The sequence below is a fragment of the Choloepus didactylus genome, chromosome 17, assembly GCF_015220235.1.
Source record: "Choloepus didactylus isolate mChoDid1 chromosome 17, mChoDid1.pri, whole genome shotgun sequence".
Lineage (NCBI taxonomy): Eukaryota > Metazoa > Chordata > Mammalia > Pilosa > Megalonychidae > Choloepus > Choloepus didactylus.
The window spans coordinates 36391434-36417927 of NC_051323.1; the positions used below are offsets into that span (position 1 = coordinate 36391434).

The following is a 26494-nucleotide window of genomic DNA, read 5'->3' on the forward strand; positions in this document are numbered from 1 at the left end:
CCTAGCACAATGCCTGGCACAAACCTAGTAAACAACCAAATTTGAGTGAAAAAATGTACTGTCAAATAGTTTCTTTCACAATGTTTTCTCTGAGATGTTAGCCAGAAATCTGTACTAACAATTGCTTTCTCCACATTCCTCCACCTCCAATGTTTAAATAGTAAAAATAAGCTTATATTTGCACTTACGAACACAAATATTTGAAACTAACAAGCGTGGTTTAAGGATTAATTTATTTTTAAGAAAATTCGAATTTCTGTGCTTCGCTAAATTGTTTCTTAGAATTACTTGTTAATAACTTCTTCTTTAAGTTTCTCTGCAAGCAATCTCCTCTTTAGTAATGTTTGCTTCTCCTCTGCTGTCATTTCTTGTTTCTCTGTCATTTCCTTAAAAAGAAATTAAAGAAAAAAGTTGGCTACAGTATAAAATCAGTTCATTTGTCTAAAATCAAATTGCCAACATGCTGCCGCAAGTGAACAAAGATCAACATATTTTCAGTAAGAAGATAAGTCAGATGTAGACTAGGTTCCCTAAATCTCTTTGTAAAATCTCTTGGGAAAGCCTACTGGGAGGAGGTGGCTAGTGTACCACTTACAGATGCTGCTCTACATTAAAACATTTCAAAAGGCTTAGGAAGATAAACATGGCAACGTAAAGAGCTACCGAAAACTCCTCTCCAAAGAAAAAAAGGACAATTCTGAATTATTTGAAACTCTGGAGGAGGATATAGACTGGAAAAGGACACTGCAAATGTCAAACTGAGGAGAGAGAATATGAGGTAGGAATCTTCCATCCCAGACTGGCTAGCCAACCCCACCCCCACCCCTTTCAATTGGTCTCCATGTGGGAAAGGCATGGAAAAGACGGGATCCCTCCCACCAGGGAAACAGATTTTAAAATCTCTCACAGCAGTGAGACATACCCCCACTGTCTGAAGACAGGGCAGAACATTTCAAGGCCCAGGTCAGTGAGGGACAAAGAGACTGAGAAAACATGGACAGCGACTGTGTTTCCAGCTCTGGATCTGAAAACCCTTTCTCCACCCTTGAGGGAAGCAGCAGCCAGTGACTGTTTCCTTGCTTTTTGAATGGCTGGAGTACTGAGTCAGATAAGGGAATACTCTGCCACAGGTATAGCCACACACTGAGCCATATTTTGGCTGGCAAAGTGAGGGCATTGGACTCCCTCAGTTTACCTGTGTAGACGCAGCCTGTGCTCAGAGGCAAAGCATCCTCTGAGGATGATTAAGTTATCAAACAGTGCCATCTGCTGACAGTCCAGAAAGTGCAAGGAAATAGAAACACTTTTAAAAAACACTCCAGACCCTTTAGGACCACAAAAGCTTGTCTACATGCCCTACAAAGAAACCCAGCCCTGTTCTGGCTGAGAAACACGGACAACCCAACTGTTAAAGGATTCTAAAACAAACTCAGATCTTGCTGGCTGACAGAAAACTGAGCACCACTGGAAGCCAGCAGATCTATATTACCACATACAGTGAACTTGCTGGGGTTCCCAGTGCCTACTTCCCACCATTATGGCACACCATGATGGGTGCCTGATTTGGGGGAAGACTAGGGAGCAGAACCAATCTGACAACTGGCCAGTGAGAGAAAAACACAGAGATCAAAGAAAACCAACAAGAAAACCCAAGGTAAAAGATAACCTCCAGAATAAACTAATCAAGAAAATCCGATGCCTAGACAGCAAAAAATCATGAGCCACACCAGGTAGCATGAAGATATGGCCCAGTCAAAGTAACAAACTAACACCTCAACTGAGATTCAAGAGTTGAAACAACTAATTAAAGACATTCTAACAAATCTAAATCATATCAAGAAGTTTAGGAAAATGTGACAAAAGAGACGAAGGATATAAAGGGTGACCATAAGGAAGAATTCATAAGCTTGAAAACACAAATGGCAGAACTTACGGAAATGAAAGGCACAATAGAAGAGATGAAAAACACAATTAAGACAAACAACAGCAGAAGAAAATATTACTGAACTAGAGGACAGGACATCTGAAATCCTAGACACAAAAGAACAGATGGGAAAAAGAATGGAAGAATATGAGCAGGGGCTCAGGGAACTGAATGACAACATGAAGCGCATGAATATACGTGTTATAGGTGTCCCAGAAGGAAAAGTGAAAAGGAGAAGAAAGAATAATAGGGGAAATAATCAATGAAAATTTCCCAACTCTTATGAAAGACATAAAATTACAGATCCAAGAAGTGCAGCATACCCCAAATAGAACTGTTCCACATACACCTACTCCAAGACACTTACTAATCACACTGTCACATGTCAAAGAGAATTCTGAAAGCAGCAAGAGAAAAGCGATCTATCACATACAAGGGAAGTTCATTAAGACTAAGTGTGGATTTCTCAGTAGAAACCATGGAGGTGAGAAGGCAGTGGTATGATATAGTCAAGATACTGAAAGAGAAAAACTGCCAACCAAGAATCTATATCTGGCAAAACTGTCCATAAAAATGAAGGGGGGGGCGGGGGGAGGTTAAATATTTACAAATAAATAGACACTGAGAGAGTTTGTGAACAAAAAAGGAGTGCTACAGACAGATAGGAAAAGACAGGAGAGAGAGGCTTGGAATGTAGAAAGGAAGATACCAGGAGATAGAAAGAGGGTAATGATCGGGCATTTAATGCTAAAGGAGTATAAAATGTTCAACAGGATTGATTGTATAGATCCAGAAATGGACAGCACAATACTGGGTGATGGTAGCACAATACTCTGAGTACTCTGAACAAAGATGACTGTGAGTACGGTTGAAAGAGGAAGGTTAGGAGCATGTAGGACACCAGAAGGAAAGACACAAGGACTGGGAAGATATAACTTAGTGAAAACTACAGTGGTCAATGATTGTGATTGAACGTACAAATGTAAGAATGTTTTTACATGAGGGAGAACAAATGTCAACTTTGCAAGGTGTTGAAATTGGGATGGTATTGGGGAAAAATACAATAAATGCCAACTAGAGTCTACAGTTAACAGTAATATGTAATATGCTTCAATCAATTTTAACAAAGGCAATATACCAAAGCTAAATGTCTATGAGAGGGGGATATAAGGGAGGGGTATGAGATTCTTTAATACAGTTTTATTGAGATATATTCACATACCCTACAGTCATACACAGCATACAATCAATTATTCACAGTACCATCATATAGTTGTGCATTCATCACAAGAATCAATTTTTGAACATCTTCCTTACCCCCCAAAATAAAAGTAAAAAAGAATACCCAAAGCATTCCATCCCCCCCATCCCACCCTATTTTTCATTTAATTTTTTCCCCATTTTTCTATCCATCTGTCTATACACTGGATAAATGGAGTGTGAGCCACAAAGTTTTTACAATCACACAGTCACACTGTGTAGGCTACATAGTTAGACAATCATCTTCAAGAATCAATGCAGTTTGACAGCTTCAGCTATTTCCCTCTAGCCATTACAACACACTAAAAACTAAAAAGGGGTAGCTATATAGAGCATAAGAATACCCTCCAGAGTGACCTCTCTACTCCTTTTGAAATCTCTCAGGCAGTGAAATCACATTTTGTTTCATTTCTCTTTCCCCTTTTGGTCAAGAAGATTTTCTCAATCCCACGATGCTGGGTCCAGGCTCATCCCCAGAAGTCATGTCCCACATAGCCAGGGGGATTTACACCCCTAGGAGTCACATCCCACGTTGGCGGAAGGGCAGCAAGTTTAACTGCTGAGTGGGCTTATAGAGAGTGTTGTCTGACCTTTTTACTGTATTTTAAATTTTGGGTTTTTTTTTTAGTTGTGATTTTTTTCTTTCTTTTTTGCCCCTTCCTCTTTTTTTATGGAAGAAATGGAAATGTTCTCATATAGAGTGGTGGTGAATGTATAACTGTGATCATACAGGGAATCCCTGATTGCTTACTTAGGAAGGAATATATGGTGTGTGAATAAAACTAAAAAAATAATCAGAGGAATACAAGTTCTGCAAAAAATGTGGAGAGAGGGATCTAACTAATCACTGTTGATGGGGAATAAGAATGGTGCAGCCCATCTGGAGGGCAGTGTGGTGGTTCCATAGGAAGCTAAGCATGGGGTTGCCATTTGGTCCTGCAACCCTGTTAATGGCTATATATCTGGAAGAACTGAAAAGAGGGTCACAAATGGACATTTGCACAGTGCGGTTTTTATGGTGGCAGTATTCACAATTTGCAGTAGATGGAGGTTGCCAACAAGTACATCAACTGATGAATGGAACGGCAAACTATGGTGTATATATAAATGGAATATTGACCTGCTATAAGAAGGAATGAAGTTGTGAGGTATGCAACTAGGTGCATGGACATTGAGGACAGTATGTCGAGTGAAATAAACCAGAAATGAAAAGACAACTATTATAATGCCTCACTAATATGGCCTAACTATAATGCGCAAACTCTGAGAATTCAATATTAGAGCACAGGTTATCAGGGGAAGTCTTATTGTAAAGGTTCCTCGAGTGGGAGCTCCTACGGCAGTTACATCTATCTCTGAGTTGTAATGGCTATTTCTAAATTCTGAGATGCTGAGCTCTTTGTGTATAACCAGGTTGGTCCCTGGAACTTTGGGTACCTATGTTACACCTGAGACTCAGAGCCAGAGTCTGGCAGCTTGAATGTCAGCATTACCCCATACAGCAAATGTTAAAGAGTCTGAAAAAGAGATCAGACTTCAGTTAGAGATACGAACAAAATGGACTTGGTTAGGACTAAGGTAAATCAGACTAAAGGGTAAAGGACACTATTGACGGTGTTTTAAAACTTCAACTTCAGTGTAAGATCAAAGGAAGAGATTCCATTAGGTGCACAATCTATAATTTTTGTAGCACACTATATAATCTAACTTGTGTGGTCAGTTTATTCAAACACCCTAATTACATGGAATTTTGAATAGGGAGTGAAATCTGGTTGGTTTGTACAGGTTAGTGTGAAGCCCCGCTACATCCCAGAGTAACTTAGGCAGAGAATAAAAAGGTATTTGCAAAGCCCCCTTGAGGGACTAGGGGAAAACCAGGAAATATGAAACTTCCCCACCTGGAGAATTACTGATATTCTCACAAGCATTGGGGACTACCAATTTAGAAGGCCGAGCCCTCTATCTTGGGGCTTGCCTTTATGAAGCTTGTTACTGCAAAGGAGACGCTAAGTCTACTTATAATTGTGCCTAAGAGTCACCCCCAGAGAATTTCTTTTGTTGCTCAGATGTGGCATCTCTCTCTAAGTCAACTCTGCAGGTAAACCCACGGCCCTCCCCTCTTTCTGGGACATGACTCCGAGGGGTGTAAATCTCCCTGGTAAGGTGGGATGTGACTCACAGGGATGAGTTTGGCCCTCGCATTGCGGGACTGAGAAAGCTTCTTGAGAGAGAAATGAAACAAAATAAAGTTGCAGTGGCTGAGAGATTTCAAATAGAGTCAAGAGGTCATTCTTGGGGTTATTCTTATGCATTATATGGATATCCCTTTTTAGTTTTTAGTGTATTGGAAAGCTAGAAGAAAATACCTGAAACTGGCGAATAGCAACCCAGTAGCCTTGATTCTTGAGGACGATTCTATAACTATGTAGCTTACACTGTGTGACTGTGTGACTGTGAAAACCTTGTGGCTCCCACTCCTTTTGTCCAGTGTATGGACAGATTAGTAGAAAAATGAAGACAAAAAGTAAATGAATAATAGGGAGGCATGGGATGTTTTGGGTGTTCTTTTCTACTTTAATTTTTATTCTTATTCTTTTTTTGTGGTAATGAAAATGTTCAAAAATTGTGGTGATGAATGCACAACTATTTAATGGTACTGTGAACAACTGATTGTATTCTGCAGATGACTGTATAGTTTGTGACTGTATCTCAATAAAATTGGATTAAAAGAAAAAAGTCTGGCAAAATAGACCACTGACCCTTAGGCACTCAAAGCAGGGCAAGTAAAGAAACTTAAGAAAAAAACATATGATAGAACTGCTATAATTTCTACCTCAGAAAATCATCACAACCATCTTGTTGCCTAGAAAAGACTTAGCAGCTGTTGCACTAGCAGAGTCTTTAATATAAACAGATCTACACAAAAAATTTTTGAGGCTTTTTTGTATATATTCTGATTTTGAGAATTTCAACTCTCGATGTGCAAATTTTGACATGCAAGAAAGCTAGCCATACCTCTACCTCCCCAGCTGCTTTTCCTTTTTGCTCAGTATTTTGCATCTGCTTAGTCCTTAAATCCTTTCTCATGGACATCAACTTATCTCTCTTCTGCTTGAGATACTGTTCTCGTTGCTGGAGTTCTTCTGTTCCAAGGGCTGATAAATTCTGGGTCAAATAAGAGAAGGAGATATTTAAATTCAAGTCCACATAATGAGTGGCACATATATCCACTGACTGATTCAATTAAAAGTTTGACTTCAAAATTAAAAGGCCAGTATACAGCTGTTTACATTGTTCATTCCCAGCACCTTGTCACATTGCTCATAGTCCTTAAAATGACATTTTTACTTACTGCTATTGGTCCTTCCATGCTCGCATGCGCTAAGCCAGGTATCTTCAGACCTTTTTGTGGGAAGGAGGAAGTTTCAGGCAACATTTCCAGCTTTCTTGTCAAGGGTTGTACTGACCGATTAGCAAACTGCATTTTAACTTCTGGCAGTAAACAATGAGACCAATTAGAATATCATAAGAAATATTAAATATTAGGGTAGGTGCACCGAAATGAGCTAATGTTAATACTTCTTTTCTTCTCACACTTAGACATTCAGTCAACACATACTGAGTAAGTGCCTATATTGTACCAGTCACTAGGTGAGAACAATAAACATGGTCTCTGCCCTCAAGAAACTTGAACTCAACAAATTTTAAAAATTATTTATGGTTTCTTATCTTAGGAATAATGACATTTCAACAAATAAAAAGCTCCTGCTTTTATAAGGTACTATACCTACAAAAAGATAAAATCCTTGTATAAAGGTTAAACTATATTATCATGTGATATAAGGTTGCCACATAAGCCAAATAAACAACAGTGCACTAATCCCTCAATAATAACATAATTGCAAAATCAAAACCACAATGAGATACCACTTCATACCCACAAGGATGGCTATGGTTAAAAAAATGGAAAATAAGTACTAGTGAGAATGTGGAGAAACTGGAACTCTCATGCACTGCTGGTGAGAATGTAAAGTGGTGCAGCCGCTGTGGAAAGCAGGTTGGCAGTTCCTCAAAAAGTTAAACACAATTACCATATGACCCAGCAATTACACTCCTAGGTGTATAACCCAAACATCTCACAGTAGGGACTCAAACAGATACTTACATGCCAGTGTTCATAGCAGCTTTATTCAAAATAGCCAAAAAAGGTGAAAACAACCCACTGTCCATAGACAGACAAATGGATAAAGAAAATGTCGTATATACATTAATGAAATATTCTGCCATAAAAAGAAATGAAGTTCATACATGCAACAACATGGATGAACCGCAAAAGCATTAGGCTAAATGAAATAAGCCAGGCATAAAAAGAAATATTACATAATTCCACTTATAGAAATATTTAGAATAGGCAAATTCATAAAAACAAAATAGATTACAGGTTACCAGGGTGAGGGAGGTGGTTTGCGGAATGTGCGCACTTTCTTTTTGGGGTGATGAAAAGTTCTGATAAGGATGTTAATGGTAGCATAACATTATAAAAGCAATTAATGCCACTGAATTGTATACTTAAAAATGCTTAAAATGGCAAATTTCATGTTATAACTATGCTACCACAATAAAAAAACAAATTAAAAACTAAAAATCTTTGTTCACAGGTAAAAACTGTAAATGACCCTATATTTTCAGAACAATTAATGTAAAGCTACATTTTTTTTGTATTGGGAGAGTGTCAATAATATCAATAATATTTGTAATTATATTTTGAAGAGAACTATAAACCTTGCCAATAAATTAATAAAATGTAAAGATTCCTAAGGCAAGTAGAACTTGAAAGAATATGTAACATTAATGCTCAGTATTTCCCAGATATTTTGTGATTTGTGCTAGGAGAGGGGATTAATATTCTAATTGCCTCTCTGAGCCATTTTTTATTATAAATTAAGCTGATTTTTTTAACATAAAACATTTTCAGTGTTAAGTGCACAGGCTACAAAAGAAAGCAGCGAGAGACAAGCAAGAACCTACATAAAAATGATGCTGACAATTAGAAGCATGATGGGACAACATGGTATGCGTGTCTAAAACCCTGCCAACATAGCAGAACCAGAAATAGAACTTCGTGTGAGCAAGAAACTTGAAAAAAACCACTGCTCTAGCCTGGGATGAGTGGTCTCACTACAGTGCCAGTGAGGTGGGAGGAAGAAAAGCCTACAGGCTCTTGGGCAGTAAGAGAAGTCTCCATGGAAGAAATGAGGCTGGAGCTAATACTTCAACCCAGACAGGGAGCTACAAAAAGAAATAAAGATGAGCTTAAACAAGTTGGTCATCAAATGCAGACAGTTAAAACATAGTCATTACTACTGACAGTGATTCTAGCAGAGATAGGCTTAGCTCCCAAATCTGGAACCACAGAGCTGGAGAAGGGACAGTTCAATTTATTTCTGATGAGGGGAACTCATGCATGTAAGCATTTACATTCAACTCATGTACTTCCTCTGAACAGTTCTTGCCTTGAGTTTGTTAGCTGTGAACATCTTTGTATACTCAAACTCAGACATAGAGAGCAAAGTACTTAAACCCAAAACAGCCTCCCTGATTTCTAGAAAAGGAGCATCAAAAAGCCAGGAAACCTCAAAAAGCACATGTTGGCTCTGGTAATGGAATCAATCTAAGAAGACATCTGTGCCAGTTTGAAGATATTATGTCCCCCAGAAAAAGCCATGTATTTGGATGCAATTTTGTGGGGTAGACGTTTTAGTGCTGATTAGATTGGAATCCTTTGAGTATGTCCATGGAGCAGTGACCCACCCAACTGTAGGTGATAACTCTGATGAGATAATTTCCATGGAAGCGTGGCCCCACCCATTGAGGGTGGGTCTTGATTACTGGAGCAATATATAAGCTCAGACAGAAGGAGTGAGCTTGCCAGAGCCAAGAGGGACTCTTCGAAGAATGCACAGGAGCTGCAGATGAGAGACAGTTTGAGGATGGCTGTTGAAAGCAGACTTTAGCTCCAGAGAAGCTAAAAGAGGAAAAACACTCCAAGAGCAACTAAGAATGCATTTTTGAGGAACTGCAGCCTAGAGAGGAACATCCTGGGAGAAAGCCATTTTGAAACCAGAACTTTGGAACAGACGCCAGCCACGTGCCTTCCCAGCTAACAGAGGTTTTCTGGACACCATTGGCCATCTTCCAGTGAAGGTACCCGATTGCTGATGTGTTACCTTGGACACTTTATGGCCTTAAGACTGTAACTGTGTAACCAAATAAACCCCCTTTTATAAAAGCGAATCCATCTCTGGTGTTTTGCATTCCGGCAGCATGAGCAAACTAGAACAACATCCTATCCATTTCTAAGTGTGAGAACCAGGTAAAGGCATGAGCAAAGGGACAAGACAAGAGGAGGGAAATCTTTACCATTCTTCCCACATCAGGTCTTCATAATGGGCTTCTATCACTTTGTATGAAGTGATTTCTTAGAATGTCAGCTATGTCCATTTACTTAAAAATAGAATTGTTTTTGAAAACTAAAATCATTACTTTACCTTTGAACATACCTGACATCTGTTTTTGCCATTAATGCGCTTAAATGAGTTATATATAGTTTGAGATCAAGTGTTCTGTAGCTCCTCATAATAGCCAGAAAAGAATTAGATACAGCAAATTTATTTAAATTATGTCAGACACAAGATTGAAACATTAAATGTACCTAGCTCTGCATAAAACAAAAAAGTTAAATTTGGGCCATCAAATTAACACAGAGCTGACAATACTAAAGCAGGTACTTTCAGATTTAATTCAAATGAGATTATTCTATGCACAATCTGCAGAGGGGGAAGAGAAGGGAAGGGGACGGGAGAGGAGAGGAGGGAACTCAAGTGATCTTGGTCAAGCCACTCAATTTCCCTGAGTTACTTGTTAAAAAAAAAAAAAGGTGGGGGTTGGTTGTGGATAATAAAGACCATAATATCTACCTCATGGAGTTTTTCTTTTTCACTGAGAAAATGTTATTTATTTAAAATCACAGAAACCCATGATAAAGTGAACTGAACATAGGATCAGGATTTAATTTCTTTTTCAGAATTACTTGTTGTTTTCTCATATAGGAAATCAGAGCATCTAATCTGATCTGATTTGCTGGATGTTAAACAAGTTCATCCATTAACATTTCCCACAATAATTTTGGATTCAAATATACAGTTTCTGACTACTTAACATTTGCACAAATTGGCTACCTATTTTCTAGTTGTGCTTAAATTCAGTAGGAAAGTAATGTTATATTTACAAGTTCAACTTCTCACTCACAGATACCATATGATTGTGGGCAAGGAAGAGAATACCAAATGTTAGGTGAACATTCCTTGGATGCTGCAACCATGGCAGCAACGCTGGTGGCTCTCTCAAAGTTTGCTAATCACTCTGAATTCCAGGCCTCATGTGGAAATTTGAGACTACACCCTCTCCATCAGCTGTTATTTCCTATCACCTTTTTAGCTAAATTCACAAAGAATTTTAAATACCAATGGCTTTTGTAGGAGTTTGGTAGTTTTGATCCCCAGAAAGGATCATGTTCTTTTTAATCCATTCCTGTGGATGCAAACCTATTATAGGTGGGATCTTTGATTAGGTTATTTCAATTGAAATGTGACCCATCTCATTCAAGGTGGGTCTTAATCCTCTTAATGGAGTCCTTTTTAAGAGGATAAAACAGAAAAAGCACAGAAAAGTTTAGGAGAAAAGCCCCCCGGAGGAGCTGAGAGAGGATATACAGAAAGAGAGAGGAAGCCACTGATGCTGGAGGCTGAAAGCAACGAAACCCAGGAAAGGAGGACCAGCAGACATCGCCAGGTGCCTGGTGAGGTGACAGAAAAGTCCAGATCTCCAGGAGCACAGCCTTTCTTCAGAGAAGGTATCATCCTGTTGATGTCTTAATTTTGGACACTTTCACAGCCTTAGACTTGTCAACTTGTAAGCTGATAAATCCCAATTTTGAAAGCCAGTGCATTCCTGCTATATTGCATTTTGTCAGCTTTAGCAAACCAAAACAGCTTCAATATTCCTTTCCAGGGATTTTGAAGATTGAAACAGTATTTATGAGAAAAGAAAACACTCTATACCAATGTTTATCTAATCATATTATTAGAGAAAGTTCAGTGCCTTCAAACTTACCTGAGGGTGGGTGTGCAAAATGTTCACCATCCCCTTGGGAATTATTCGTTTTTGCAGCTTCACTAGCATGTACTGAGGGCCCTTCTGTTTTAGCCTCTGCTAACTTCAGGAATCCATAATACAATTAAAAAAACATTTTAGATTAATTTTGATTGACTACTTAAGGGATTCAACGTCATTAGTAAAAATAAAGTAAATTAGTAAAAAAAAAAAATGTCCACTAAGTAATGAACAAGTTCTATTTCTCCAAAGTTTTTAAGATGTTGTCAGCAATTAAAAATCTACTTTATGATTTATGGAAGACAAACATTCTCATTTCATATCCTGCAGTGCTAAAGGTGACTAGTGTGATCAGGGCTTTGGACAAAGCCAGAACTGGGTTCAAACCTAGTCTTTTCCCTTACTACTAATGTTAGTAACCTTGAGTAAGATACCAAGAAATACTCTAAGTGAAATAAAACACTGAATTTTAGCAAACTTTTCCACTTAATCTATATCATTACTGTGAAATGCCTACAGTAGCCACAAATTGGTTTATTTCATTTCTAAAATGTAGTATATTTAAACCAAAAAAGTCATTTAAATTTTGGAAAGAACTAAGTAAATTAATATTAATTAAATTTTCCTTAAAAATAGAGGAAAAGCCAATCACAATGTAGCTTATCAGATAATTCATGGCTATCTAAATCATAAGCCCCTATAGGCTGGGTTATGGATATAAGGAGGTCATTATTACTATCTCTTTTGTGTGTTTGAAAATTTCCATAATAAAAAGTAAGAACAACAAACAAAAATCAATTACTTTCCCCTAAAACACAATATTATGCAAGCAGCCTAAATCAAATGTAGTTTGCTTATAAATCCGAGTTAGTACTATTGTCTCCTAATAACTGTTTTGAACTGGTTTCTATTCTATCCCTTCATAATTCAAAAATCTTTACTAACATCTAAGAACTTCACCTACATTTAATAAAAAGAAATGAACTCAAAGATACATAAATCACCTCTTAATCCTAAAATGTCTTTCTCTCTTCTGTTCTTCATTAGGTACCTTGGAGTAAAGTGATTGAAGGGGAAAAAAAGGAAAGCGACTTTCAAATGATTGAGGGATAGTTTCTACTAGATTTTCCTTCCCCTGGGAGATGAGGAAAATTTGGAAAGAGAGGCAGCTAGAAAAGAGGAGGGGAGGGAATAATATTAGCTTCCCTCACTTCAGCCAGATACATGTTTAATTTATCCGTAGGAAAAATTAGGAATTTTAGGAAAAAATAGTTTGAAATCTGATGGAATTGGTTCTAAGGAAGAACAGTGTGCCAGGAATCACTGAGCTTCAAACTGAAAATGTGAAAGTCTGCAGGGAACATTCCATTAGTAGCTGTGGTTGCTGTTTCAAAACAGTAAAGGAGCCAAAGGGGTGGGAAAGTAAAACATTCTTCTTAATCTTTTACTCATAAAATGAAGGGAAACTTTATAAGGAAATCCCCAAAATATGAATGGTATAATGGTTTTTTGGAGACTTTAAAAATTTTGGTCTTTATTATAGAATTTAAAAGGTAAATTGCTGGGTGAATTATAAAGTGAATAAAGTTATAAAGATAGTAATTCTTCACACATAAAGGTTAAACATAAATAGACTTGACAAGAAAATATGAAAACTCTGAGGAACTGTGTGGTTCCACACAGGCTAAACTTTAAAAGCCAAAACTAGCTGCAAACAAAAGAAAACAGCAATGAAATACTTGTTTTATTAATATGTTCTACAGACACCTGTTTTTTTCTCTTCCTTTCTTCTTCCTGGTCATATTCCTCTTTTGATTTTCTGAAATATTCAAAAATAAGGTAGAAAAGTAAATTTTCTTTTTTGCCCCCCTCTCCCCCCACCAAAAAAAAGTCAACCCACCAACAAGTTAACCTAAGCTTACAACAAATACAAGACTTCAAGACATTCTGGGGCCAAAGATGGAAAACAATCAAGTCTTTTTCAAAAGCCGATTACGATCAAGTGGGAAAGACGTACGTGGGCATATACAGCATAATATAGTTAGCAACGTAAAATTCAGGTTTACCAAAATGTTTCTTCTAGAAATATGAATGACCCGTAGCTGAACAAAGACCTAAATCCTAAACCCAAATTTGATAGAGAGACCAGTTACACCCTCCTTAATAAAATCCCATTCTCTCCTCGGTTTTTCCCCCGGCACCTGAGTTTTCACAAAGCTCTGCTGATACCACTGTGTCAAAGTTTACCTACTGATTTTTATAACAGCTGACTGAGGCAGTCTGATTTAGAAACACAGCAAATCAACTCTCATACATGTTTTATAAGGAAGTTTTGTGGCCACCCCTTACACAGTAGTACAGTCCCCCAAAAGCCCTGAGAAAACAAAATCTAAAAGTATAATACTGATTGGGAGAACCTAAGATGGCGGCGAGGTGAGACAGGCCAAAAAAACACCTCCATGAAAAACACTAGATAAAAGCCAGAAAGTGATCCAGTTCCAATGATGCACCAGCTGGACATGGTCTGCTAAATCCACAGGGACCATGCACTCGGTGAAACCAGGAGTCTGCGTTCAGAAACAAATGAGTGAGCCAGCTGAATGTCTGGCAGCCATGCTGCGGTGTGGTGAAACCGTGGGTTGGCGTTTGGAGGCAGACTAGTTCTTTTTTTAAAAAAAAACCCAAAAGCGGCTGCAGATACAGCAGCAAGAACCACACAGTGAAGCGTGGCAGGAACAGGGTGTGCAAACACCTCAATATGTGGTGTGGAAGATAGCCTTTTGTACACCTGCTGCTAACTGTCTCAGAACAAGGAAGATAGAGGTTAGCCAAAAGGGGAAAAAAACCATGCCCCTTGCAGCCATCTTCCCAGTGGGCTGGGAATGTTCCTGCTCGGCACAGGCATCACAGCCCAGAGATGCGCCAAGGGACCCAGTATGATGGAGAGTGTCTCCAACAACATGAGCACACGCCACAATATTGGGCGTGGACAGTAGCCTTTGGTGCGCCCACAGCTGATTGCTCCTGAGCTGGGAAGGTGGAGCTATGTGAAAAGGGGGAAATTAACATGCCACATTCAGCCATCCTCACAGCAGGCTGAGAACGCCCCTGCACGGCCCGGCAGCCCAGAACTTCCCTTGAGAGACAGCGTGCACTTGTGACGTAGCACAGCTGTCCCTCAGCAGAGGCCCTAAGAAGGGCATGGCTGGGAAGAGGGACCCACTCAGAAATCCCAGGGACCATACACCAATACCAAGGACTTGTGGGACAGCGGCAGAGACAATCTGTGGCGAGACTGAACTGAAGGTTTAGACTCTTGGAACAGCCTTAAATCTCCAGGAACACCCAGGAAGTTTAATTATTAAAGCTGCCCTGCCTCTCTAACCGCTCAGACACATGCCCCACATTCTGGGCAGACAGCACCAACAACACACCCAAACTTGGTGCACCAATTGAACCCCACAAGAATCAGACCCCACATAACACAAAGACAAAGTTGGGGAGAACTGACTTGAGGGGAATAGGTGACTCGCAGACACCATCTGCTGGTCAGTTAGAGAAAGTGTACTCCACCCAGCTGTAGATCTGACAAATCAGAGACTGGTGTTTCAATAATACTTCATATCCTAAAAGAACCCTATCAAGTAAAGCAAATGCCAAGAGCCCAAAAACAACAGAAAATTTTAAAGCGTGTGATAAAACCAAAAGATATGGATAACCCAAACCCAAACACCCAAATCAAAGGATCAGAGGAGACACAGTACTTGGAGCAATTAATCAAAGAACTAAAGACAAACAATGAGAGCATAGCACAGGATATAAAGGACATGAAGAAGAGCATGGCACAGGATATAAAAGACTTGAAAAAAAACCTAAAAGAGCATATAGAAGAAATTGCAAGAGTAAATAAAAAATAGATGAATTTATGGAAATAAAAGAAACTGTTGGCCAAATTAAAAAGAGTCTGGATACTCATAGTACAAGACTAGAGGAAGCTGAACAACAACTCACCAACTTCAAGAAACACAGAACGGAAAATGAAAGAACAAAAGAAAGAATGGAGAAAAAAATAGAAAAAATTGAAATGGATCTCAGGGATACGATAGATAAAATAAAACGTCCAAATTTAAGACTCATTGGTGTCCCAGAAGGGGAAGAGAAGGATAAAGGTCTAGAAGGAGTATTCAAAGAAATTGTTGGGGAAAACTTCCCAAACCTTCTACACAACATAAATACACAAAGCATAGATGGCCAGCAAACTCCAAATAGAATAAATCCAAATAAACCCACTCCAAGACATATTCTGATCAGACTGGCAAATACTGAAGAGAAGGAGCAAGTTCTGAAAGCAACAAGAGAAAAGCAATTCACCACATACAAAGGAAACAACATAAGACTAAGTAGTGACTACTCAGCGGCCACCATGGAGGCGAGAAGGCAGTGGCATGACATATTTAAAATTCTGAGAAAAATGTCCAGCCAAGAATACTTTATCCAGCAGAACTCTCCTTCAAATCTGAGGGAGAGCGTAAATTTTTCACAGACAAACAAATGCTGAGAGATTTTGCCAATAAAAGACCTGCTCTATTTCAGATACTAAAGGGAGCCCTACCGACGGAGAAACAAAGAGAAAGAGATATAGAGAAATTTAACAGACATATATAGAACATTACATCACAAATCACCAGGATATACATTCTTCTCTAGTGATCACAGAACTTTCTCCAGAATAGACTATATGCTGGGACATAAAACAAGCCTCAATAAATTTAAAAAAAATGAATTTACTCAAAGCACATTCTCTGACCACAATGGAATACAAATAGAAGTCAATAACCATCAGAGAGTTAGAAAATTCACAAACACCTGGAGGTAAAAATGAGGGGGAGATGAAAACATTCCCAGATAATCAAAAGCTGAGGGAGTTCATCACCAGTAGATCAGTCCCATAAGAAATGCTAAAGGGAATTGTCTAGGCTGAAAAGAAGGGACACTAAACAACTGACTGAAACCACATAAAGAAATAAGGATTTCCAGTAAAGATCACATGGTAAATATAAATACCAACAGTACTGTATTTTTGATTTGTAACTCCACTACTTACTTCCTACAGGATCTAAAAGACATAAAGTGTAATGATAAATCAGTGGTTTTGGACTCAATATAAAATATGTAATTTTTGACAAGAACTACATAATGGTGGGGGAATGGAGAAGTATAGGAACATAGTTTATGTGTCCTATTGAAGTTAAGTTGGTATCAAAGAAAACAAGATTGTTATAGATTTAAGAAGTTAAATTTAATCCCCACGGTAAACACAAAGAAAGTATCAGAGAATATGATCATAGAGATGAAAAGTAGAGTATGGGTTACAAGAAGTGGGGGAAGGGGCATTGGGGAGTTAATAAGAAATGAGTGTAGGGTTTCTGTTTGGGGTGAGGGGAAATTTCTAATAATGGATGGTGGGAAGGTGATGGCATTGCAACAATGTGAATGTGATTAATCCCACTAATGGAATGCTTGGGAGGGGTTGGAATGGGAAGATTTAGGCTGTATATATGTTTCTACAATTGAAAAAAAAAAAAAAAGTCTAAATAGATAATGACAACTAAATGCCAAGGATGATCCTGGATGGGATCTGAGGATGGAGGAGAGGAGGCTCAAAAAGATACAGTTGGGACATAAGAAAAAAATGAAATATAGAATGTAAGCTTTGTATCAATGTTAAATTTCTTGAACTTCTTAGCTGCGCTTAACGTGATTGCATAAATGAATGTTCTTGTTCATGGGAAATGTATATGTGAATTATATTGTTTGTTCAAGGATGTGTGCAGCTTGCTCTCACAGTTCAGAAGACAGAGCAATAGATGATGGATGATAGATAGGGAGGGAGGGAAAGAAAGAAATGGTAGAATGACAGGATGTTAAAGTTAGTGGATCTGGGGTATCAGTGGAGCAGGGTTGGGGTATGCTGGAGTTCTGTGCATGGGGTTTGTATTGTTGTTGCAACTGTTCCTGTAAGTTTGAAATTATTTCAAAAGAAAATTCAAAAAAAAAAAGTACAATGCTGATCAATTTTCAGAACACCAGTCAACCAACAAAAGCAACTAGTCCAAGTAAAACCTATCAATCCTCTAAATATATTACCAAATACCCTTACCCCTTCAAACCTATAAAATCAAAGCATTCTGTGTTATCTCAGGCTTGCATCTTCTCCTGCCATGGAGAGCAAGTCCTAGCAGGAAAGGCTGGGTTCAGCTTAGACAACTGAGGGCCTCTCATCTGCCTCCCTCCCCATAACCACTCAAATCTCCTGCAAGTAAGCAGTAAGTCCTGGAACTACTTCATTAGTTCCCCACTAGACCCACCCCCCTAACCACCATCCTGCCTAACCCCTCCTCTGCTTTAGAGGTAGGAAGAAGTAGGAGGACCAGGGACTACAAGATGCCATAAGATGGTCATGTGTAACTGGGTGGCACGGCTGGAGAGGAAAGGCCCCCAAAGGCCAAGGCTAACTTCTGCCAGTTACACAGGTAGTTGCAGCTATCCTTTTGCCCTAAACTTGGTACATCTTCACTGGAGATTTAAAAATTTAGGTTCTACAACTCCCCCTTCCTTCCAAAACTCTTGTAGGGATCAGGGGACCAGAGAACTAAAGGAAAAAGAAATGCCTACTAACTTCTAGGGGGCTGTACGCTTCAGGCCATACTTTTGGCTGAGAGTCACGTAACTGGGGAGAGGAGGTGGCTGGCAACAGACTGTCCTCCTTTCCTTGCAAGTTACCTGCCACCTAGTCAGCTATTCAGTCTGTGTAGTCTGGATGCCCATCTTCCTACTGTGAGCCACCTGGACTGAGCCACCTCTAATACTAAGATCCAGAAACCAGGGAGTATCCTGCTAGTAAACCCCTTTCCAGGGATCAGGGTGGGTCCATTGCAACTTTTTCCCATAGGTAAAGTGGGAAAAGGCCCTCCCATTGGGCTGATCTGGTAGAAGTCATATGAAAATCATTTCTTCTGTCAATTAAGAAATTTAATATACATAGTTCTAAATAGATAAACTGCATAAATCACTCTAATGGTCTTCAGTAGAGATTCTAGATATTTTACTTCTTCATATCTTTTGGGTAAAAAGCACACATACAGATCATATTACAATATTACCAAGGATTCATTCAAAAAATAATTTTAAAAAGGTACCTAAGAACTTCCCTCAGGATTTTCATCTCTTCCTGTTCAAGGTCACTGACTACATCAGAACCATCGGTTAAACAGTCAGGTAACACACCTGTTTAAAACCAAAGATCACATAGAAGAGTATCAATTGAACTGAAAGTATTCATTTCTCACTATTCTAGTTCATCAAGAGGTACAAGATCTATCATTTAAATGTTCCAAGGTATTATCTTTTTAATTATCATCTTTTTAACTTTTTGTTTTAGGGACTTGGGAACAAAGTCCCACAAAGGAACACAATTTTACTTAGAAATGTCTCTTAGTAATTACTTGTACTGCCTATTAAAAATAACAATAACATATGGAAATATAAAATCAATTAATATAAGCTATTATCTTCCCTAATTACATACCGCTGAGGATCTACCACAGAAATCATTAAGCTGAGGTTAACAATGAAACTGTGCTCTTAAAGGTGATCCATTAAATGGGAAAAGAGCTCACTAAACAAAATATAAAATACGTTTGCTAATTGAAACTGCATGTTAATACTCTTCTTTCATTCCCCAACAAATACTATTGAACAACGCCCTGCAGAAAGCAGAGTGCTAGGCACTTTAGGAGATATAAAGATGAATAACAATCTCTGCCCCTGAGCTTCAGTTTACTCACCTGGTCTAATCACTACAAAAGAAGGCAGAATCTACCTCAATCCATGGCAAAAAAGATTTTATGGCAAGTAATTTTAAGTGCCAATTTAATTTACTTGATTACCTATATCTTCCTGATAAGCAAATCACTTCATGTCTATAATTATATCGCCATAACATTAGCAGGATGTCTGTCAATTTTTACCTTCCATTTCTTTATCCACATATGATTACCGCAGTTGGATCTTCTCTAACTTAGAGAAACTCTATTATTCTAAGTCTCTTAACGATGAAGTGTATTTTTAAATTAAACTTTTTATTTTGAGATTATTGCAGACTCACATGCAGTTCTAAGAAATAATACTGAGAGATCCCATGTCCCCTATACCCAGTTTCCCCCAACAATATCATCTTGGAAAACTACAGTACAATATCACAAACAAGAAATCAACACTGTTACAAATCATTAAAGTGCATTTTTGCTCAGTCAAAAGTTATAAAATTATTTTCCTAATAATCTAAGGATATTTAAAAGTACTAAGGCAAGAACAACTCCACAGTATGAAATACTTCAAAATCATCAAAATAATGTTCCGATTTGCATTTTCTCCACATTCTTTGATAAGACAGAACCAAGAATCCAGAGAACCTTTTGAGTTTTTCTCACAATAAAGGCAATTTTCATATGGCCTGCAGTTTTGAGTATAATCAAGGTACTCTCCTCTGGATCTAATTTAAGCAACATTCTTCATACAAGTACTTAAAAAAAAAAAAAAAAAAACTTCTGTGGCAGAAACTTAAGTATTAGTTTATGTTCAAATATAAATAAATAAACTCTGTGGCTTGACAGCACCCATTATTCCACATCATTCCCCCAACACCTCCCCTGCTATATAAACTAAATGGTGTGCAGTTATCAAGCAGCTTAGTACTTAAAGGCTGGGCCCTTCTCCCATCCCTGAAGAATAACTTGCAATTGGTTTAAACCACTCATAATGATTTTCTCATCCCACCCCCCCTCCCCCACAAAAAGTTCAAGAAAGGCATGTGATCCCAATCCTGACCAATAAGACCTGAGGGACAAAATCCTAGAGGGCTTCAATAAAATTGTTGCCTTGCTAAGAAAAAGAGATGTTCAGGAGGCAACATCCCTTTTGACAATGAGAAATGGTTGTGTCTGCATTCAATGCAGCAAGAGTGCCAACATGAGAGAAGATCCTGAGTACAAAAATGGAAAATGTCAGGGTCCTTGAAAACATCACTGAGCCACGGTAAGTAATCAACCATGGATCCATCTTCCATCTCTCCCTTCCTCTGAATTTCTTGATTGGTGAGATGATAATCTCCTATTGCTTAAGGCATCTTCTTTGGGGTTTTCTGTTATTGGCAGCCTGAAACCTCAAACTGTTATGAGCTATATGTATTTATTCCCTTTCTATTAAAATTTAAATGAGTTTCCTGTTAAATTCAAAACTGAAAACTATATAATGCCAATATCAATGTTCACTATTTCTTTTATCAAAACTGATCTGAAGACAAATTTTACCAGTGTAAAACAATTATTCAAATTCTCTAGCCCACAGAATAAAGCATAGTTTAAGAACAATTCAGAGGAAAGGATTTTATAGAGCAAACCATGCTATGAAGGCAAAGGAAAAGAAACTATTTTCCAAACTTATTTACACCAAGGCAACAGTACTGTTTCATGCATTCTTCAGGGTAGGGTAGGGTTAGTTCCTATCCACAGACAACAGCACTCTGACCTGCTGTGGAAGCTTCTTAGGATTTGGTTAAGTGTTGGTTGACTCTAAGAGACAGAGTCTCTACCTACACATCAGACAAATGAGAGAATCCATCCCAAGGGCCCTGCAACATTAGACATCCTTTTGCTGCATGCTCCAGACTCTTAGGAACAAATAATACAACTGAACTACACTCTCAAATCTGTAAGAAACAATCAAAGGAAAGGCCCTGCTGCCAAACCATTAGAGATTACAGGCCATGGTGAAGAATATCAATCAGTGGAATCTGTTGAGCAAATAAAAACCTAGGAATTAAGGTCAGGTTATGAGAGCCAGAAATCTGAAACAGAGATAAGAACCTGGGTTGAAAGAGAGATGGTACAATAACAAGAAGTATGGTAAGAAACTCAGATGCTTTGAGTCAGATGTCACACATAATTCAGGTACCCAAGAAAGGAACAAAAGTAGGAACAGCTGGAGAGAAAATGAGATCAAGCAGAGTCAGGGAAAAAAGCCGAAGAGAGTTACTAGGGCTTTGAATTCTGTTTTCTTCTCCACCTGATGCTGGTGTAATCACATCTACCTACTGCCCTATAACAGTGGTTCTCTATTCAGGCCCAGGAGAAACAGCTTCAGCAACATCACCTGGGACCTTGTTAAAAATGCAATTATTGGGTCCCACCCTAAACCTACTGAATCAGAAACAGGGTCCATCCAGGTGTGTTTCAACAAGCTTTCCAAGTGCTTCCAATAAGGCTTGAGAACCTCTGTCCCCTACAAGGTCCCAACACTGATAAACCAGGAAGAGTAGTCACCTTCTCTCCACAGTAACTGTAACAGTGACCATTCAAAAATACTAAATTTCAGGAGTCCTAGAGATAGACAGAAACTAGAGAAGGGGGAATAATTACCTAGTATCTACAGACCTGATAACTAGGTTGAACTTAAGGTATGGGAATGGACAGAGGTGATGGGATTATAAGTATCAGTGCCGTACTGAAGTCAAACATGATTAAAAGGGGTTGTTTAAAGACATGTATCTCACAGATTAGCACTACAAATATAAATAAGTGCTTGCATGAACTACTTGTAAGGTATGATACTGGTAGAAAGAGTTAACAACAGAGTGGTATATGGGAAAACCACCTATTGCATACTATGGACTATACTTAATAGTACCTTACTAGTACCACACTAATACTAGGGATAAATAATTAGGGGGTGATAAGAGATTTGGGGTGTTTTGGGTTATGACAATTGTTTAAAATTGAGAGTGATAATGACTATACAACTAAGTGAAGATAATGTGAGACACTGATTGTTTATCTTGGACAGAATATATGCTATGTGAAATTAGGAACCCCCTTCCTAATAAGTCAAGCCCTTGATTTGAGGCTTGCTCTTGTGAAGCTTACGGCTGTAGAGGAGAGGCTAAACCTACCCTATGGTTGTGCCTAAGAGTCACTTTCAGAGAACTTCTTTTGTTGCTCAGATGTGGCCTTTGTCTCTCTAAGTCCAACTCTGCAAACAAATTCATTACCCTCCTCCCTACGTGGGATATGACTCCCAGGGGGAATGAATCTCCCTGGTGACATGGACACTACTCCCAGAATGAGCCTGGCCCTGGCCCTGAGGGATCGAGAGTGCCTTCTTGACCAAAAGAGGAAAAGCAAGGTAACAAAATAAGGTTTTGGTGGCTGAGAGAATTCCAATAGAGTTGAGTGGTTATCCTGGAGGTTACTCTTATGCAAGTTTTAGCTAAATATTCCAAATGGCCATGGTATGCCAAGCCCAAATCTACAGTAGTTCCAAGAATCCTAAAGAATACCTAGGTCCCTATCTGAGTACTCAATAGAAGTTTTATTCATTAAGTTTATTTTTCAGAAACTTAAATCCTCCAGAGTGTTCCTATGCCAGATAAGTCCCCAAACCCAGAGGCAATAGCCTCTTCAAGAACATCAACCAGATGCATCCCCCTTCCCCATAATGCTGATACCCCTTTTCAACATGAAAAAATTAGGGTGGTCACTGCCCAGATATCCCTGAGGATTGAGACAGTGATCAAAATAAAGGGAGGAGTAGCAACTGACAAGATAGGATTTAACAAAGGATTACAAATACTGACTCCTTTAATAATTTTTTTTTTTTAAGTCTCTAGGGTATTACAACAAATAGAAGGAAATTACTGAAATGATGGAACTCTAACCTATAACATTCTTTGAAATTTGCTCAATAACTGCTTGTTAAATCATACTTGGAAAGACTTCACTTTTCTGTATATATGTTATATTTCACAATAAGGAAATAACTGAAATTGTGGAACTGTAATCCATAACATTCTTTGAAATTTGTTCTATTACTTACTTGTTAAATTGTACTTTGAAAGTTATCACTTTTATGTATATATGTTATATTTCACAATAAAAAATATTTTAAAAAACACTAAATTTTATAAACTCAAGGGCTGGGCAGAAAAAAAGAGCTCTGAAACAAAACACTGTTAAGTCAAATTCTGGCATGCTTTCCTTCAGATGTCAAATACGCACTAATCAGGAAGATTACATTCTTAAATATCGTTAAGTCAGCCACAGACTTTCAATCTTGAAATAAAATTACACAAGACTGTATTATAATCTGAATAGTAAAAAAATGCATTTAGCACTTAAATTTCTACTTTAACAATTTACCATTTCTCTCTTGAATTATTCGAATGGCTTGCAGCTGCATTTCAATGTTTTTCTGTACCATCATTGCTTTAAAGATACTAAAATCTTCTGCTGCCAGCACAGGTTGCAAAATGGCCTGCGGAAAGAAGTCTCCAGGTTAAATGAAAATTAAATTTTAAAAATTATTTGCCACATATTAATATCATTTCCACGGCAAAACGATGCATTAAATTAAAAAATACTGCATTGCTTTTTACAATTAGATGACTTAAAAGGACATTTTAAGATTTTTATTCTAAAAGCCTTTGAAGTACAGTTCTCAAGAGGTTTTCCTAACTACCAAGACTTCAGGAAGCTAAGGTTTACTGTGATACACTCCAAATGAGCCATTGCTGAATTACTCTGAAAAATAACATAGCAATCTAGCTTACTTTTTAAAAGTTACCACATCAATATCTGGATTTGTTTTTCAGTCAAAATAATAATATCAATTCAGTTTATACTCTTTCACTTGAAATTTACTGTTTGTTTAATGGTAAATTATTAACTACAAAATTATCCTTTAATTAACAAAAAATCTAATTAAATAAAACTAAATGCCAAAAATTGGATTCTAGAAAATAAGCGTAATGAGCTACTAGTAATGAGAGAATGCAACTGTAATTGCCCTATGTATAGAAAATTTCATGGAAGAGATGGAGTTACAAATTATTATGTAAAGTCTGTTCTGAGTGCTACTGTTATAAGGACAGATATATAGACCAATGGAATACAACTGAAAGTCAGAAGTAAACCTACCCATCTATGGTCAATTGACTTTCAACAAGGCTGCCAAGACCATTCAATGGGGAAAGAACAGTCTCTTGAACAAACGATGCTCAAATTGGATATCCACATGCAAAAGATAGAAGTTGGAACCCTATCTCACAAACTATATAATAAGTTAACTCAAAATGTATCAAGGACTTAAATTTAAAAGCTAAAACTCTTAAAGAATCTTAGAAGAAAAGATAGGGGCAAATCTTCATGATCTTGGATGGTTTCTTAAATATGATACCAAAAGCATAGGTAATAACAACAAAAAATTGGACTTTCATTAAAAACTTTTGTATATCAAAGAATACTATCCAGGAGAGTGAAAGGTCAATCCACAAAATGAGGGAAAATACTTGCAAATCATATTTCTGATCAGGGTTTAATATCCAGAATATATAAAGCAGTCAAGAACAAAAAGATGACCAGCTCAATTTAAAAATGGGCAAAGGCTCCCCACCCCCTCACATGGGACCTGACTCCCAGGAGTGTAAATCTCCCTGACAATGCAGGATATGACTCCCAGGGATGAATCTGGACCCAGCATTGTGGGATTAAGAACATCTTCTTGACCAAAAAGGGGATGCGAAATGAAATGAAATAAAGCCTCAGTGGCTGAGAGATTTCAAATGAAGTTGAGAGGTCACTCTGGTGGACATTCTTACACACTATATAGATAACCCTTTTTAGGTTTTAATGTACTGGAATAGCTAGAAGTAAATACCTAAAACTATCAAACTCCAACCCAGTAGACTTGACTCTTGAAGATGAATGTATAACAATGTAGATTACAAGGGTGACAGTGTGATTGTGAAAACTTTGTGGATCGCACTCCCTTCATCCAGTGTATGGACGGATGAGTAGAAAAATGGGGACAAAACCTAAATGAAAAATAGGGTGGGATGGGGGAGGATGATTTGGGTGTTCTTCTTTACTTTTATTTTTTATTCTTATTCTGATTCTTTCTGGTGTAAGGAAAATGTTCAAAAATAGATTGGGGTGATGAATGAACAACTATATGATGGTAATGTGAACAGTTGATTGTACACCATGGATGACTGTACGGTATGTGAATATATCTTAATAAAAGTGAATTTTAAAAAAATGGGCAAAGGACACGAATAGACATTTTTCTAAAGAAGATGTAAAGCAGCCAATAAGCACATGAAAAGATGCTCAAAATCATTAGTTTTTAGGGAAATGCAAATCAAAACCACGAGATACCACTTCATGCTCACTAGGATGGCTCTAATAAAAAAGACAGTTAACAGCTGGCATGTTAACGAGAATGTGGAGAAACCCTCATACACTAGTGGTGGGAATGTAAAATGGTACAGCCACTGTGGAAAACGGTTTGGCAGTTCCTCAAAAAGTTAAGCACAGAATAACCATACGATCCAGAAATTCCACTCCTACGTACATACCTAAAAGAACTACAAAACCAGGTACTCAAAGATATATCTGTATGCCAATGTTTATAACAGCATTATTCACAATAGCCAAAAGGTGAAAAAAACCCAACTGTCTATCAACAGATAAATGAATAAACACAATTCCATATATTCATATAAGGGAATGGTAGTAGCTGGCAATATAAAGGAATGAAATTCTGATACATGCTACAACATGGAACCTTGAAAACATTATGCTGAGTAAAAGAAACCAGAAACAAAAGAGCACATATTTTTTTATTCCACCTACAAGAAATATCTACAATAGGCAAATTCATAGAGAAAAAAAATAGATTACAGGTTACCAGGGGCTGTGAGTGGGGGAGAATGAGGAATGGGGAGTTATTGCTTAATGGGTACAGAGTTTCTTTTTTAGGAGGTGAAAAGTTTTGGTAACAGTGATTATGGTTGTACTACATTGGCAATGTAATTAACAGCAATGATATACTTAAAAATAGTTAAAATGGCTAATTTTATATGATATAAATTTTACAATAAAAAATTAAAGTAAAAAAATAATTTCTATGTGAAACCAGAAAATGTAATAAATTAAGAAAAAAAGGTATCTGTCAGAGTACCCAAATTAATACTAAAAATATATTATTATATAGTCTATATATTATATAGCCAAGAGCAAACCA

The 26494-nt window shown here is 37.8% G+C and overlaps 1 protein-coding gene across 1 annotated transcript in view; it reads right to left on the reverse strand.

Annotated features, from left to right (window-relative positions):
• Window positions 1–214: 214 nt before the first annotated feature.
• The window catches only part of CFAP36 (cilia and flagella associated protein 36), a 56744-nt gene continuing 30464 nt past the window's right edge, over window positions 215–26494 (reverse strand). Inside the window, exons 4-10 of the mRNA XM_037807109.1 lie at window positions 23611–23725; window positions 18556–18643; window positions 13124–13175; window positions 11357–11459; window positions 6537–6676; window positions 6200–6349; window positions 215–386 (exon numbers count right to left, since the gene is read on the reverse strand). Coding sequence (XP_037663037.1) covers window positions 285–386; window positions 6200–6349; window positions 6537–6676; window positions 11357–11459; window positions 13124–13175; window positions 18556–18643; window positions 23611–23725 — 750 coding nt within the window. The 3' untranslated portion in view covers window positions 215–284. The remainder of the gene's footprint in view (window positions 387–6199; window positions 6350–6536; window positions 6677–11356; window positions 11460–13123; window positions 13176–18555; window positions 18644–23610; window positions 23726–26494) is intronic.